General features: G+C 30.8%; 1 protein-coding gene across 1 annotated transcript; it reads left to right on the top strand.

Moving 5' to 3' along the window:
- The first annotated feature begins 4,209 nt into the window (after nt 1–4,209).
- Nucleotides 4,210–6,574, top strand: LOC111887194 (SPX domain-containing protein 1). The gene is made up of 3 exons (XM_023883348.3): nt 4,210–4,736; nt 5,757–5,883; nt 5,964–6,574. The coding sequence occupies exons 1-3, from the start codon at nt 4,434–4,436 to the stop codon at nt 6,413–6,415; spliced, it is 882 nt and encodes a 293-aa protein (XP_023739116.1). The 5' UTR covers nt 4,210–4,433; the 3' UTR covers nt 6,416–6,574.
- Nucleotides 6,575–13,018: the final 6,444 nt, after the last annotated feature.

Raw genomic sequence — 13,018 nt, forward strand, 5'->3', positions numbered from 1 at the left:
GCTCTATCTTAAATTCATATTTTACGTCACTCGGCGTCGTGCCGGTTCTGTCGCGAAACTTCGATAGGTCATAACTTCTTCGTTATAACTCGGATTTTGGCATTCCTTATATCTCCGGAATCCTTGTTTCAACCACTACAACTTTATGCAAAGATATCGAGCTTATCTCACACTTTTAATTTTGATGCTTATTTTATTCTTAATTCATTAAATTATAAAAATTAAGAAAATACACACATAAATCACATAATTCAAATAATTCACAAATAATACATTTTATTATTTCAAATTGGGGTTACAAAGGTTAACCTAGACTATTACATTGCTAAAAATGGCAAGCCTAGAAACACGGACGTTACATGCATGATAGCAGAAAATGAAGAATGTATATATATTAGGTCTTTTGTTAAAACTACAGTGTAGAATTTTCATCAAATATAATTTTTCTTGATTTATTAAATTTGGTCAAATTGAAGACAGATTTAGAAGACAAACTTAATATCATTTTTTCTTTCCAACATCCTACAGTTAAGTATGTTATAGAAACTATCAATGAAGTTGATGTGGAACAACCTAAAAAAACATTTAATCTTAAAACGTAAGCATAAAGCTTAGTGAGTTCCTCAGTATAACATACGTTCCATTACACATACAATGCATACCACCTGATGAATCATGACCTTTCGTCGATCTACCAGACTCACGACTTATCATCGATCTATCATCACTTGTAAACGTACTGCCTATCATTGATATGTCATCACCTGTAGACTCACGGCTTTCATCGACCAGTCATCGTTTGTAGACCTAACGCCTTTCGTTGATCGGTTGTCATTGCATACCAGCTTTAAGAACATATCATATGACTATCAATCAATATACAAAAGACTATACTAGTTTAGCATACATTTGTACTCCAATAGTACTACCACATATATAGTATAATAAGAATACTTACCTGAATCTAGCAACCACAACCTCGAATCAGTCCCCCATGCACGAAACAACTAACACAAACCACATAATATCAACACAGAGACCAATCCTCAATTTAATGCTTGAATCCATCAAAGTTTTACCAAAAGTCAAGCAGGTGATGTGCACAAAAGTACCTAACAGTTTTAAATTTATTTCCTAACTAACCAATATGCACCTAGGCAGTGTACCTAGTCGGATTGTAATGTAGTTTAAGTAAGTCGGGGTCGAACACAGGGAGCATTTTTAATTAATTAATCTAACTAGTATTAAGTTAACCTAAGATTCTAGCAAAGTAATGGTTTTATATCTAATTTTGCAAGTTTAGATGAACTTAATTCCTTAACTATTATTCGATCAATTAACAAAAACACTTCTGTTAGTTTGAATCCACTTTCCCTCAATGGTTTTAAATAATAATTATGACAATTCTGTTGGTTACCAATTAAGACATTATTAGCAATTCAATTCCAAATTTACTAATATTCAATTAATTCATGTAGAGCTATGTATAATCACACATAATTTAACACATAATCAATTATTAAATAGAATTGGAACTATGTAAGATTGAGTTGACAAACACAAATTATGGTTACAATATGAGTTCTCTAGCACAACCAAATTCAATAATTCAATTACTTATCTAAGATTAGTTCGATCTTAGCTCTAATAATCTAATGTTCACTAAATTACAAGGTAATCAAATTCTTGCAGATTAATGATCACTAACTATACAAAATAAGAATCTAAAGCAGTCTAGTTATCAAATTAAGAATGTTAGGTGTAATCAATCAAACACAAGACATTAACAAACAAGAAAAGTATAAATTACCATAAGAAAACCATGAGTTCCAGCTTCATCTAGCTAATAGAAGCAGCTAGATTTAGCTACTCATTCTAACAAACAAACATAACCAAGTCATAATTGAAAACATTATAATGTACCAAACTAGAAAAAGTGGATTATGAACTTCTTCTTCTTCCTTGGTATTAGAACCAATTCCCAAGCTTTCCTTCTTTTGAAATTCGACTCCTGGAACCCTTCTCAAGTCAGCCAACCTCTTCAAAGTCGTAGGGATCAAGTACTTATATATTTTTCGAAATATCCCCACTCACGTCGTGAGAATAAAGTTCTCACATTGTGAGTCCAGTTATTATTCGTATCCAACACGGACTCCTGATCCGCGATGTTTATCTAATAGAAGTCCTTACTCATGTCGTGGGTCTTTAATACTCACTTCGTGAGTACGTATTTTTCTGGATTTTTTTATCTTTAAAGCCTTTATCCTCCAAAGTTCAATTCTTTAACGCTTTTAGTGCTTTTTCTTCAAAATGTATTCTTTTTGGCTCCACAATATAATTTAACCTTATAAGTACCATTTATCCATGCAAATAGCCAAAATATTAATCAAAAGGTAATTAAATATTGCCTAAAAATATGTATAAATATGACAATATCAGCAGATGAAATATATCAACGATCAAAGTATCGTCGCGCCGCGCCAAAGGATGAACATGGCGCGTCCACTAAAGGACAAAATAGCCGTGATTGGATCTTATGAGACGTGTTGCAACCCTCAAAGAAACGTGTCGTGTCTACCAACTTAATAACATCCTTTATGCAACTTTTAATCCTTTAACACAAAGCCCAAAGTTTCCAGAAACCATCAATTGGGGTTCTTAATGTATAAGTTTTCCAACTTTATCCATAAACGAGCCTCTAACATCATTAACACTGACCCTAGATCTAAAGTGAGCCCAAAAATGGCTATATCTTGTTGCATGAGGTAAAGAGAACTTATGCAAGCACTATTTTCTCTACAAAATGACCAAGAATTATCGAACAAGTCAATAATATGAAGTTCCCCAAACTCCAAGGACATCTTGCAAGAGGGGTTAAAATGGCTACAAACACTTCTACACACCAGATATACAAATGAAACACATAAAGCTTGGAACTTTATCACTTACAATGGTCCAAAATAAGATAGAGAATGTTGAAACTCTTATGGATCTTATTTCAATGTATCAACAACACCTTGCTTCTTCTTTAAGGTTCACACAAAATGCCCCAAAATCATACAACACCAAAGAAGGAGGATAAAGTTTGCTCTATAGGGTCTCTCTGGAGTGAGGAGATTGCACAGAATAAGGAACCCTAGGAGCTAGAGCTATTAAAAAATGGCTCAATGCCCCAAAATTAAGGTTTCGACTGTCAGTTGGGACGCATCGTGCCTAAAGAGATATATGTCACGATGCACACACTCCACGTGCAAGAGTGAACACGTCATGCCAAGCCCAATTTCAACCCCTAATTCTTGTATGGGCAACTTGGCAAATAAAAGTATACGAGGAACTAGGTGTTACATGTGACATTAATGCATTACCTAACACTTTGAATCCAATTACTTAACACCTTGAATCCATCAAATCTCTACTGTTTACTGAAATAAAATATGTAAATTTAATAAAAATTTTACTTAACATGAAAAATTGATGTTTCAAATAAGAAGAAAAATGGGTTCAACATAGGACGTATGAAATAGCGAATAGAAATTTAAAAAAATGTGAAATATTAAATCAAAAATCGTTTAATTTTTTGTTTCACAACATTTAAAAAAAAAAAATAATAGTTATAAGTTATGAATTTTTTTGACAATAATAGAAGATAAATATAAATATATAATGTTGTGATATATTTTTTATTAGGTTAAACACTAAGTGTGAGACTCATATGTTAATAATCATAACAATTAATATATACATTAGGTGTGAGACCCATATATTACATGAATTAATTTCTTAAAAAAATGTTAAATATAAAGGTCAAGATATTTGAGAATTTTTAATTTATAAAAAAATAAGAAAAATAATGATTTATCATAATAAAAATGTTTTTTATCTTTTAAATTTAAATAAAGAAAAGAAACAAACGAGCTTTAATTTTGGAATTTTGAAATGAAAATGTAAGTTTATTAGTGAAATTAATATCCATTTATTAATACATTTATTGCAATTATTACATTAAAATATCATGTGAAATTTAATAAAATAAAAAAACTTATAAAATGATATGTAAAAAAAAAATTAAAATAACCACAAAATAACATTTAACAAATTGAATAAAAATATGACAAAGTAAAATCATTTATTATAAAAGATTAGAGAAGATGATTTATGCTATTTTAATTTGTCATGCTTATAAACTCCTCGAAAAATTAGTTAGCTAGCCAAAAATAATCGAAGAAAAAAGAAGTAGCGTCGACTTGAAGCCACCACCGTCATTTTCTCTCTGTTCCCGGAGAATAAAACTGGAAATATTCTCCAGAATATGCCTTTTCCCTCCTCCGCATATTCTTCCCCTTCCAACTTATATTCCTCCTCCCTCTCCCGTACTCCTCCTTCTCCTCCGCATCATCTTCTTTCAACGAATCGAGACTCATTCAACAAGAATCATGAAATTCGGAAAGAGCTTAAGCAATCAAATCGAGGAAACTCTGCCCGAATGGAGAGACAAGTTCCTGTCTTACAAAGAACTCAAAAAGCGGTTGAAGCTTATTAAACCCCAAGACAAATCCGGTGACGACTGCAACAGACCAGCTAAGAGGACCAGGGTTTCATGCGAAGACTGTTCGATTGCTGGTGGTGAAGAGATGTCGAGCGAAGAAGTTGATTTCCTTGAGTTGCTGGAACAGGAAGTCGAGAAATTCAATTCCTTCTTTGTCGAGAAAGAGGAAGAGTATATCATCAAATTGAAGGTATTGAATCTGGATTCCATTTTTCTTACTCATAGATCTGTTCGACTACGTTGCTCTTGTTAATCTGTGTTTATACTTTATACCAAAATTAGTTGTTTTTATGCCATGCCCATCTCGGATTCAAAACCTAGTTCGGTGATATTTTAAACATCTTCTATGATTCAGTAGCTCATTTTTGCAAGTATGTTCTCAGTAGTGTAGTGTATTGTATGAACTATGAACTATGAACATGACAATGCTAGAGTTTGGATTCATGATCTTATCAAGAACAATAACAATTAGCAACAAACAAAATCCTCTTTACTTGTTTCCATTCTAGCTTCTATGCATCCTTCAAAATAACATTAAAGATAGACTTTGTGTACATTTTATCTATGTCTAAAACCAGATCAATATAAGAACAAATCATTTTACTTAATGTGTTTGTATGATTATATCACTACACACTATCAGAAACATTACTTGTAATAACTTTGCTTGCATTCATATTACATAAGTGTATCTTTCATGTTACTATTTGTTTCCACTTGTTGCAATTTTTGAAATTTCAGCTTTTGTTTATACAAAGAAAGGCCAAAACTTTCTCTGGCATAAGCATAAATCTCATATCACTTGCTATTCTTGATCAAAATGTCCACTAGAGAATTATACCTTTCCAGTTTCTTGGAATATTAAAATTGCATTTGTCCATTCTTATCTTATCAAGAATTAATATTATTGTTATCGAATATCAAGACTTTCTTATTGTAGTGAAGAATATCTAAGTGATAGTAAAATGACTGATGGAATATTATAAATCTCCCATTACACAGTCTCAAAAGGGAACTTCACTTAACACTTGAGAGTGGTTTTTGTCCTTTTTAAAATATTCTTTTATTCTTTATATTCTCAACCACAAAAAAACAACCCTTCAGTCCTCTGAAGTGGTGGATATGATACACAAGAGTCAATATCATAAGTCAAAAACATCATTTCAAGTCAACCTTTTATTTATTTATTTATTTATTTTTCCTAACACAGGAATTACAAGATAGTTTAATGAAATCCCAAGATTCACACGAAGAGATGATCAAAATCCGAAAAGAAATAGTCGATTTTCACGGAGAAATGGTTTTATTAGAAAACTATAGCGCACTTAACTACACAGGTACTTTTTGTACTTAAATACACAATTCAATAACATAGCTTTAAAGATATTAAAGTTAAATCCTGTACTATTTCATACAGGAATAGTCAAGATACTGAAAAAGTACGATAAAAGAACAGGCGCACTCTTACGTTTACCTTTCATTCAAAAAGTCCTGCAACAACCATTTTTCACAACCGACTTGCTTTACAAGCTAGTGAAGGAATGTGAGGCGATGCTCGACCGCCACTTCCCACTAATCGAATCGCCAGTTCCATCTGTTGATGGAACTGGCGATGGCAACACTGGTGGTAGCGATGAGCCTACCACTAGTGTTGCGGCCAGTGAAGGGCCGTTGAAAGCTAAAGAGCTTGCTGAGCTTGAATACATGAAAAGTTTGTACACAAAGAGTACAATTTCGGCTTTGAGGGCGTTAAAGGAAATTCGCAGTAAAAGTTCTACGGTTAGTGTGTTTTCGTTGCCGCCTTTGCAAGTTAGTGGGATAGATGAAACTTGGAGTAAAGTTCCTTTTCATGAGCAACTAGCAAAATAAAGATAATATTGTTTGTTGTTTTGAACATGGAATGTGTTTTTTTACATGTTTTACCTTTTAATGTCCCAATTGTGATTTGTGTTTAGATGCTAACAACTATGGTTGTAAAATATAATAGATAATGATATTTAACAATAGAAATTTTGTATCTTTTGTTTAGTCTTTTCCTTTTCTACCCTTGAAAACTATCGTTGTTTATCACGTTCGAATGCAAGTTGATGATTATAGCCATAGGTATTCCATATGAAGGGCAATTTTGTACTTGCATCTCATCTTGCAATATAATTATATAAAATATCACAATCTTTTACCTTAAAATAGGGCATATATTATGTTTGCACATGTAATCTAATACTATGAAATGGTCGTAGGATGAAATTAGATTGCTATTTATCTCTTAATTTTATATTATGTTTGCAAATATATTTTTGAAATTAAAATGTAATTGATGGGAAATAAGCCAACGAAGATAGCATTAAGTTTATAATCATAGCGAGCAATGAGTAAGGATGGGATGTATCATGTATAGAGTTTGTAGTTAGCAAATAATTCTAATAAGAAAAAGAGTTATCACCAAAACCTGTAATCAACCGATGAAAAGGTCGTGAACTTTAATTAAAAAGAATGTGCTTTTGATAATGAAACAAATGTTATCACTTTTAGTTTGAGGTTTGAATTATGAAGTCATATTGTTTACTAATTTTATGTTTATTTCGGCACATGCACATAAAGACATAACCATAGTGTTGGTATATTAAGTTTGGGGCGAAAATATATGTATCTACACCATCCGTTTTACATATTGATTTTAGTGGTTTCAATTCATGTCAAATATAAAGTAATCATATCGAAGGCAAACACAATAAATTTGAAGAATGGCTCAAATGAAGAATTTGAAGAAGAATAGGGATACCCTCGACCAGTGGGAGTACATGGCCCGACCTACCATTTATATGGGGTTCAGTCATCCACGTAGACAGACACACCTTGAAAACTGGGTATTCCGAGTCAAACTGTGGATGTACATTGAAACTTTAATCACATCTTTTCTATGCAGATGATGCGTTATTTATCTATTTATTTTTTTTTATGTGTAATCGGTCTTGGGTCAATATTATGGGGTATGTACGGTTATTGAGTTGGTTTTACAATGTTTCAAGCCTAAAATTAAATATTAATATAATTTGTTTAGAGTGGGGGTCGATTTTCATGAGGTTCAAAGGATGGTTATGTCATAGGATGTAAACCCAGAGAAGCTTCTTTAGTTTCTTTCACCTGTTTGGATCTTTCAGTGGGTTCAAGTATATGTCAAGATTACAAGATTGTGGGTGTTTTCCAAAACTTTTTCAAATGTATCGTAATATCATATTACATTTTGAGTTTATTAACTAGTATTACTTTATCAACAATAATTAACTTATCAGGTCAAAACTATTTTTTCAACTAAAATTAGATTTTAGCTAACCTACCAAAACATAGTTACATTGCCCAACCTAATTTCTAAAAAGACAACATGGAGAATGTTGATTTTATATTGTGAGGATTGTGTATATGTCCTTAAATAAAAAATATTATATTTATCAAACCTAATTTCTAAATATCATATTGACCCTTTATAAGCTTTTAAATCCTTGTTTTTAATATTTTTAAACATTATATAATTATTTTATAATCATTTTAAATCTTTATTTCTATCAAATGACTATTATACCCATGCTATAAATATAAGTTGAAAATAAAACCCCCGTTGTTGTTGGTCTCCTCTAATGCCTATCGTCGCGTCATCTCCGACATCTTGTTCATCGGTTTCATCTCCAACCATCACATCTATTGTATATTAATTCACAATTCACAGGGTTCTGGTCCTCTCATGTTCTAGTAATGATTTGAAAATTTCATTCCATCTCTTGTCTATTGTTTTTTAATCCCCTTTCATACACCAGAGGCAACTTTCTCTAAATGATTTGAAGATTAACTACCATAAAACGCAACAGTGACGAAATTTCTCACTATACAGACCAAAGTTCCAAGAATCCTTAAATGCATAAATGGTATCCCCTTCAATCTAAACATGTTCCTTCGACATCTATAAATTCAAATCACAATCATAAAATTAAAATTTCATTGAAGTTATTATATTCTTCACCAAATCAATTGAACAAATAAAAAACCAAAAATAAATTAGTGGTTAGAAGTTTCGTATTGATACAATGATATTGATAAATGTAACAAATTTAAGTAGTTTTTTTTAGGAAAAAAAAAGGATAATTAGATTGTAAGTCATTATATTCTATTAAAAGGTGAAATTAGTTTCATTATTCAATTCATCCAATTTAGAAATTTTAAACTTAAATTTATGGAAAGTGGTATAATAGTAAATTGTTAAAAATAAACATTAAAATAGTTATAAAAATTTTAAAAATATTAAAAATAAAGGTTTTGGCATATTTGATATTTCAAAATTATATAAATAATAAATATGATAATTTAGAAATTATCCTAAATAAATACGATATTTAAATATTGGGCAAATTGCAAAAAAAGTCACTATATTACCAAAAAAAATTGATTTTAACATTCAATTATTGTTTTTTGCAATTATGTCACTATATTTACAATTGTGTTACAATATCAACCAAATGACTAGTTCTCTCGATAATCATTTTTTCCGATTTGCAATAAAGTCACTAAGTTTACCAAAATGTTGATTTTAACACTGGGTTTAAATTTACAAGAAAGTCACTATATTACCACAAAATTTTGATTTTGACACTGAGTTTTTTTTCTCAATAATGTCATTACATTTACAATTTTGTTGCAATGTCAACCAATTGACCGATTCATGAGATTATGGTTTAGAAGCTCGATTTGTACAAAAAATAAACGAAGGTCGGTTAAATGGTTCGAACTCAATTAAAAATCAGTGAAAAGGGTATAGTCACCCTTTCAGCAGATATGATTGTGGTTAGAAGCTCGATTTGTACAACAATTAAATAAAGATCCATATAAGGTCGATTTAGTGGTTCAAACTCACTAAGCATCTCCTAGATCGACATTTAAGGGTCTGTATTTAATTGTTGTACAAATCGAACTTCTAAACTACAATAGCATCCATGGAAAGGATGAGTACGCCTTTTTCACTGACTTTTAAGTGGGTTTGAACCACTAGATTGAACTTTAGATGCCATATGTGAAGAAATACTCTCACAATAATTAAACATAAAACATTATAACAAAAAGTTTCACTTAAAAGGGCGAGTACGTCATTTTTGTTGACTTTTAAGTGACTTTGAACCACTAGATCGACCTAAAAAGATATATGAAAGTGAGTTCGATGCAAACCCTATATTTGAAAGGCTTTAGATGAGGAGTTTTTTGGTCTTTTTGCTCACTAGAAACCACTCAATTGCTTGCCAATTTTCGGAAATTCTAAGCCTCTCTTCTTCTTTCTTCCATTTGGTGCTAGAAATGAAGGTTTTAAAGTTGCTTCTCTTTAAACACTTATTTGGTATAAGTCTTAAAGCTTAAGAACAAATTTATACAAGTGTATACTAGCATATTTTGGTGGTTTAATCTTTCCTTGGTAGATACATTATAGAGAGCTTGTTTTAGAGCTTAATGTTATACTTCATCAACTTCCAATCTCCCATGAGAATCAAATTCTTCAAAGGTTGTATCACTTAACTTTCTATGAGGGAGCGTTTGGTTCGCAGAATGTTTTTGGAAGGAATGGAATTTATCAAAAGAATTGGAATCTGTAGGAATTGGAATCTAAATGTATTAGGAGCTGCAACGCGTTTGGTTGACATGGAATGTAATATGTTTTTTGTTTGGTATGCTAATTTCAGAAATGAATTGGAAAATAAATTTTGTAATATGACAGAAATACCCTTAATAATATTTTGCAACTAATTATATTTTTTTAATAAACATGACGATCGTTTATTTAATTACAACATTTTTATTGAACTCTTCATCAAAATTTAAATTAAAAAAAAACATGTTTATCAAATAGAAATGTCGATGAAATTGAAAAACTAAACAATTTGTCAACTTTATTTTTGTGAAATTAGTGGTTACTAGTAATGGATTTTAAATAATTTAAGGATGTTTGTCATTTTCTCCAAGAATGCAAGCATAAATGAAAAAAGAGGGGAAACAAAAAAAAAGTTATGAATAAAAAAAAGAGGCGAAAGTAACGTGGATGTTTTTATTTATTTATTTATTATTATTTTGTACACTTATCTCATAGATAACCGGATGATAATGTGCAAGTTAAAATAAAGATCATGAATTGAATTTACATTCTTGATGCACGGTGGAGGTATTAGAATTCTTTTAAATGAGGAATTAAATGATAATTATGGAAATCTAATTCCATTTCTTTGGTAACCCAAACATAATCTCCAAATGATTTTAGTTTCCAATTCCTTCTAATTCCTTAAGAATCATGTGAAACAAACGCACCCTGATTGTTTTAATCATTATAAGTCTTGAAAAATGATCCCTGGTGGGAAAAGTTGTTTTAATTTATTCAAACATAAAGTTGTTTCCGTTGCTAAATTTGTTGTTTTGATTATATATTTTAGATTATTTTTTAATAAAAACTCAACAATTCATTTATTTGTTGTACAAATAAATCGACTTGGGTATTCATTTATTTCTTGTAAAAACCGACCTTGTAGGAGTCTTCGTTTACTTACTGTACAAATCGATCTTCTAAACCACAATAACATCTCCTGATAGGTTGATCATACCCTTTTCACTAACTTGTAAGTGAGTTTACACCATTGGACCGACCTTTATTTACGTGTTGTATAAATCGAGCTTCTAAACCATAAAATGAAAATTTGGAAAAAAAAATTGTAAATGTAATGACATAATTGGGAAAAAAAACTTGGTGTCAAAATGACTTTCTTGCAATTTCAAACTCAGTGTCAAAATCGAAATTTGGTAAACTTAGTGACTTTACTGCAATTCGTGAAAACTGGTTACCGGGATAATAGGGACAATCGGTCGTTTCGTTGATATTGCAAAAAAATTGTAAATATAGTGACATAACTGCGAAAAAAATAACATGGTATTAAAATCAAAATTTTGTGGTAATATAATGACTTTCTTGCAATTTGCACTTAAATATTTGAGAACGATGATATGGAATTCTTCTTTTTTATAGTTTGTGGTCACATCCTATGTTTTGAAAACCAAACCAAACCGGTCGATTTAACCGGAAATCGGTCTCGAAACCAATTCTTAAAGGCCAAAAAATCGTCAGTCATGTGAACTGTTAAAACCGGGATTTTTTTTTTAAAAATATCACTTTTTATGTTTTTTATATTTTTTATATTTTTTATATTATTAAAAGTAATATAATGTAATTATGACATCATCAAGTTTTTCCGGTTTTTGAGACCGGTCCAACCAGTTGGACCAATTGAACCATCGAACGGCTAAAACGATCGGTTCAATATTCAGTCCAGTTTTCAAAACCTTGGTCACATCATTAATGGTATGTTGGATTAGAAATGTTATAGTTTGGTAGGAAGAAGGTTTATTATGAACATAGATGATAGTAGGTGGAGCTGTTAGATAACTATTGACTTATTTAGGGGTGTTTAGCAAAACAACTTATTAGCTTTTTAGCGGTTTCACACCGTTATAAGCTAAAAAAGTGTTTGGATAAAAATAGTTTATAGTGATGGCAAACCGTTAATAAGTCATTTTTTCATAAGTTAAATTCATCTAACTTATTAGCTTATAAGTCAATAAGCTAATAAATAATAAGTTTTTTTACCAAACACCCTTTAGAAAGCATCTTAGTAAGGAGGATAATAATTGCCAAGTTGCAATAGTTTTGAGATATTTGGACTCCCATTCTCCTTTTCCCGTCATTCTTGAATTTAGCTATTTAGGGCTCTCTTCTTTGTGATTTTTCTCTCCCAAATCTTTGGAGTTGGAAGCTTGAAGTTCATTGGTGAAGCCTAGATCAATTCTACTCATAATCTAGATTTGGAAGGTATATTCTTCCATTTTCATTCTAGGGTTTATGTGGTTGTGTAAATTCAAGATTATTTATGGTGTGCATATGAGTTTTATATAGTGATTCGTTCCTAGATCCATCCGCAAACTACAACTAGCAAATAGTTGAGAGATTTGGATGTATGGTGTTGTTTGATGGGTTTTCAAACCCTAGAGTTCTTAATTTATAAATCCATGTTCATGGAGGTGTTATGAACTTGATTTATGTCTAGATTATGTATTTCATTTGAAATTTAGGGATGATTCATAATCTTTTCAACTTAAATGTGTATATATCGTTTTCATAAATGGTAAAACATTTAAAGAATTAATGTTTGAGTAAAAAAATAGAATATTTTTTTCATACCAATGTTAAGAGTTCTAAAACAACAAGTCCCACCACTTTTTGAATTTATCATTGACATGAATCTTGAGCTTTACTCCTTGAAGAGACTGGAACATGCAAGCAGGTTAAGTTTTCCCATTTCATTCATAATAATATATCTTTGTTAAAGACTTACAAGAGTTGTTCTTTTTTTTTTTCTCCAGAGTTTTAAAATGGTTCTTGAGTTGATGATAGATACA

This window comes from Lactuca sativa, chromosome 5, assembly GCF_002870075.4.
Source record: "Lactuca sativa cultivar Salinas chromosome 5, Lsat_Salinas_v11, whole genome shotgun sequence".
In the NCBI taxonomy this organism is placed as follows: domain Eukaryota; kingdom Viridiplantae; phylum Streptophyta; class Magnoliopsida; order Asterales; family Asteraceae; genus Lactuca; species Lactuca sativa.

Excerpts from the sequence above, each read along its gene's own strand:
- LOC111887194 (XM_023883348.3), top strand. The coding sequence starts at position 4,434 with ATGAAATTCGGAAAGAGCTTAAGCAATCAAATCGAGGAAACTCTGCCC. Across the intron at positions 4,737-5,756 it reads AGTATATCATCAAATTGAAG|GAATTACAAGATAGTTTAAT; the intron begins GTATTGAATCTG and ends TTCCTAACACAG. Across the intron at positions 5,884-5,963 it reads TAGCGCACTTAACTACACAG|GAATAGTCAAGATACTGAAA; the intron begins GTACTTTTTGTA and ends TATTTCATACAG.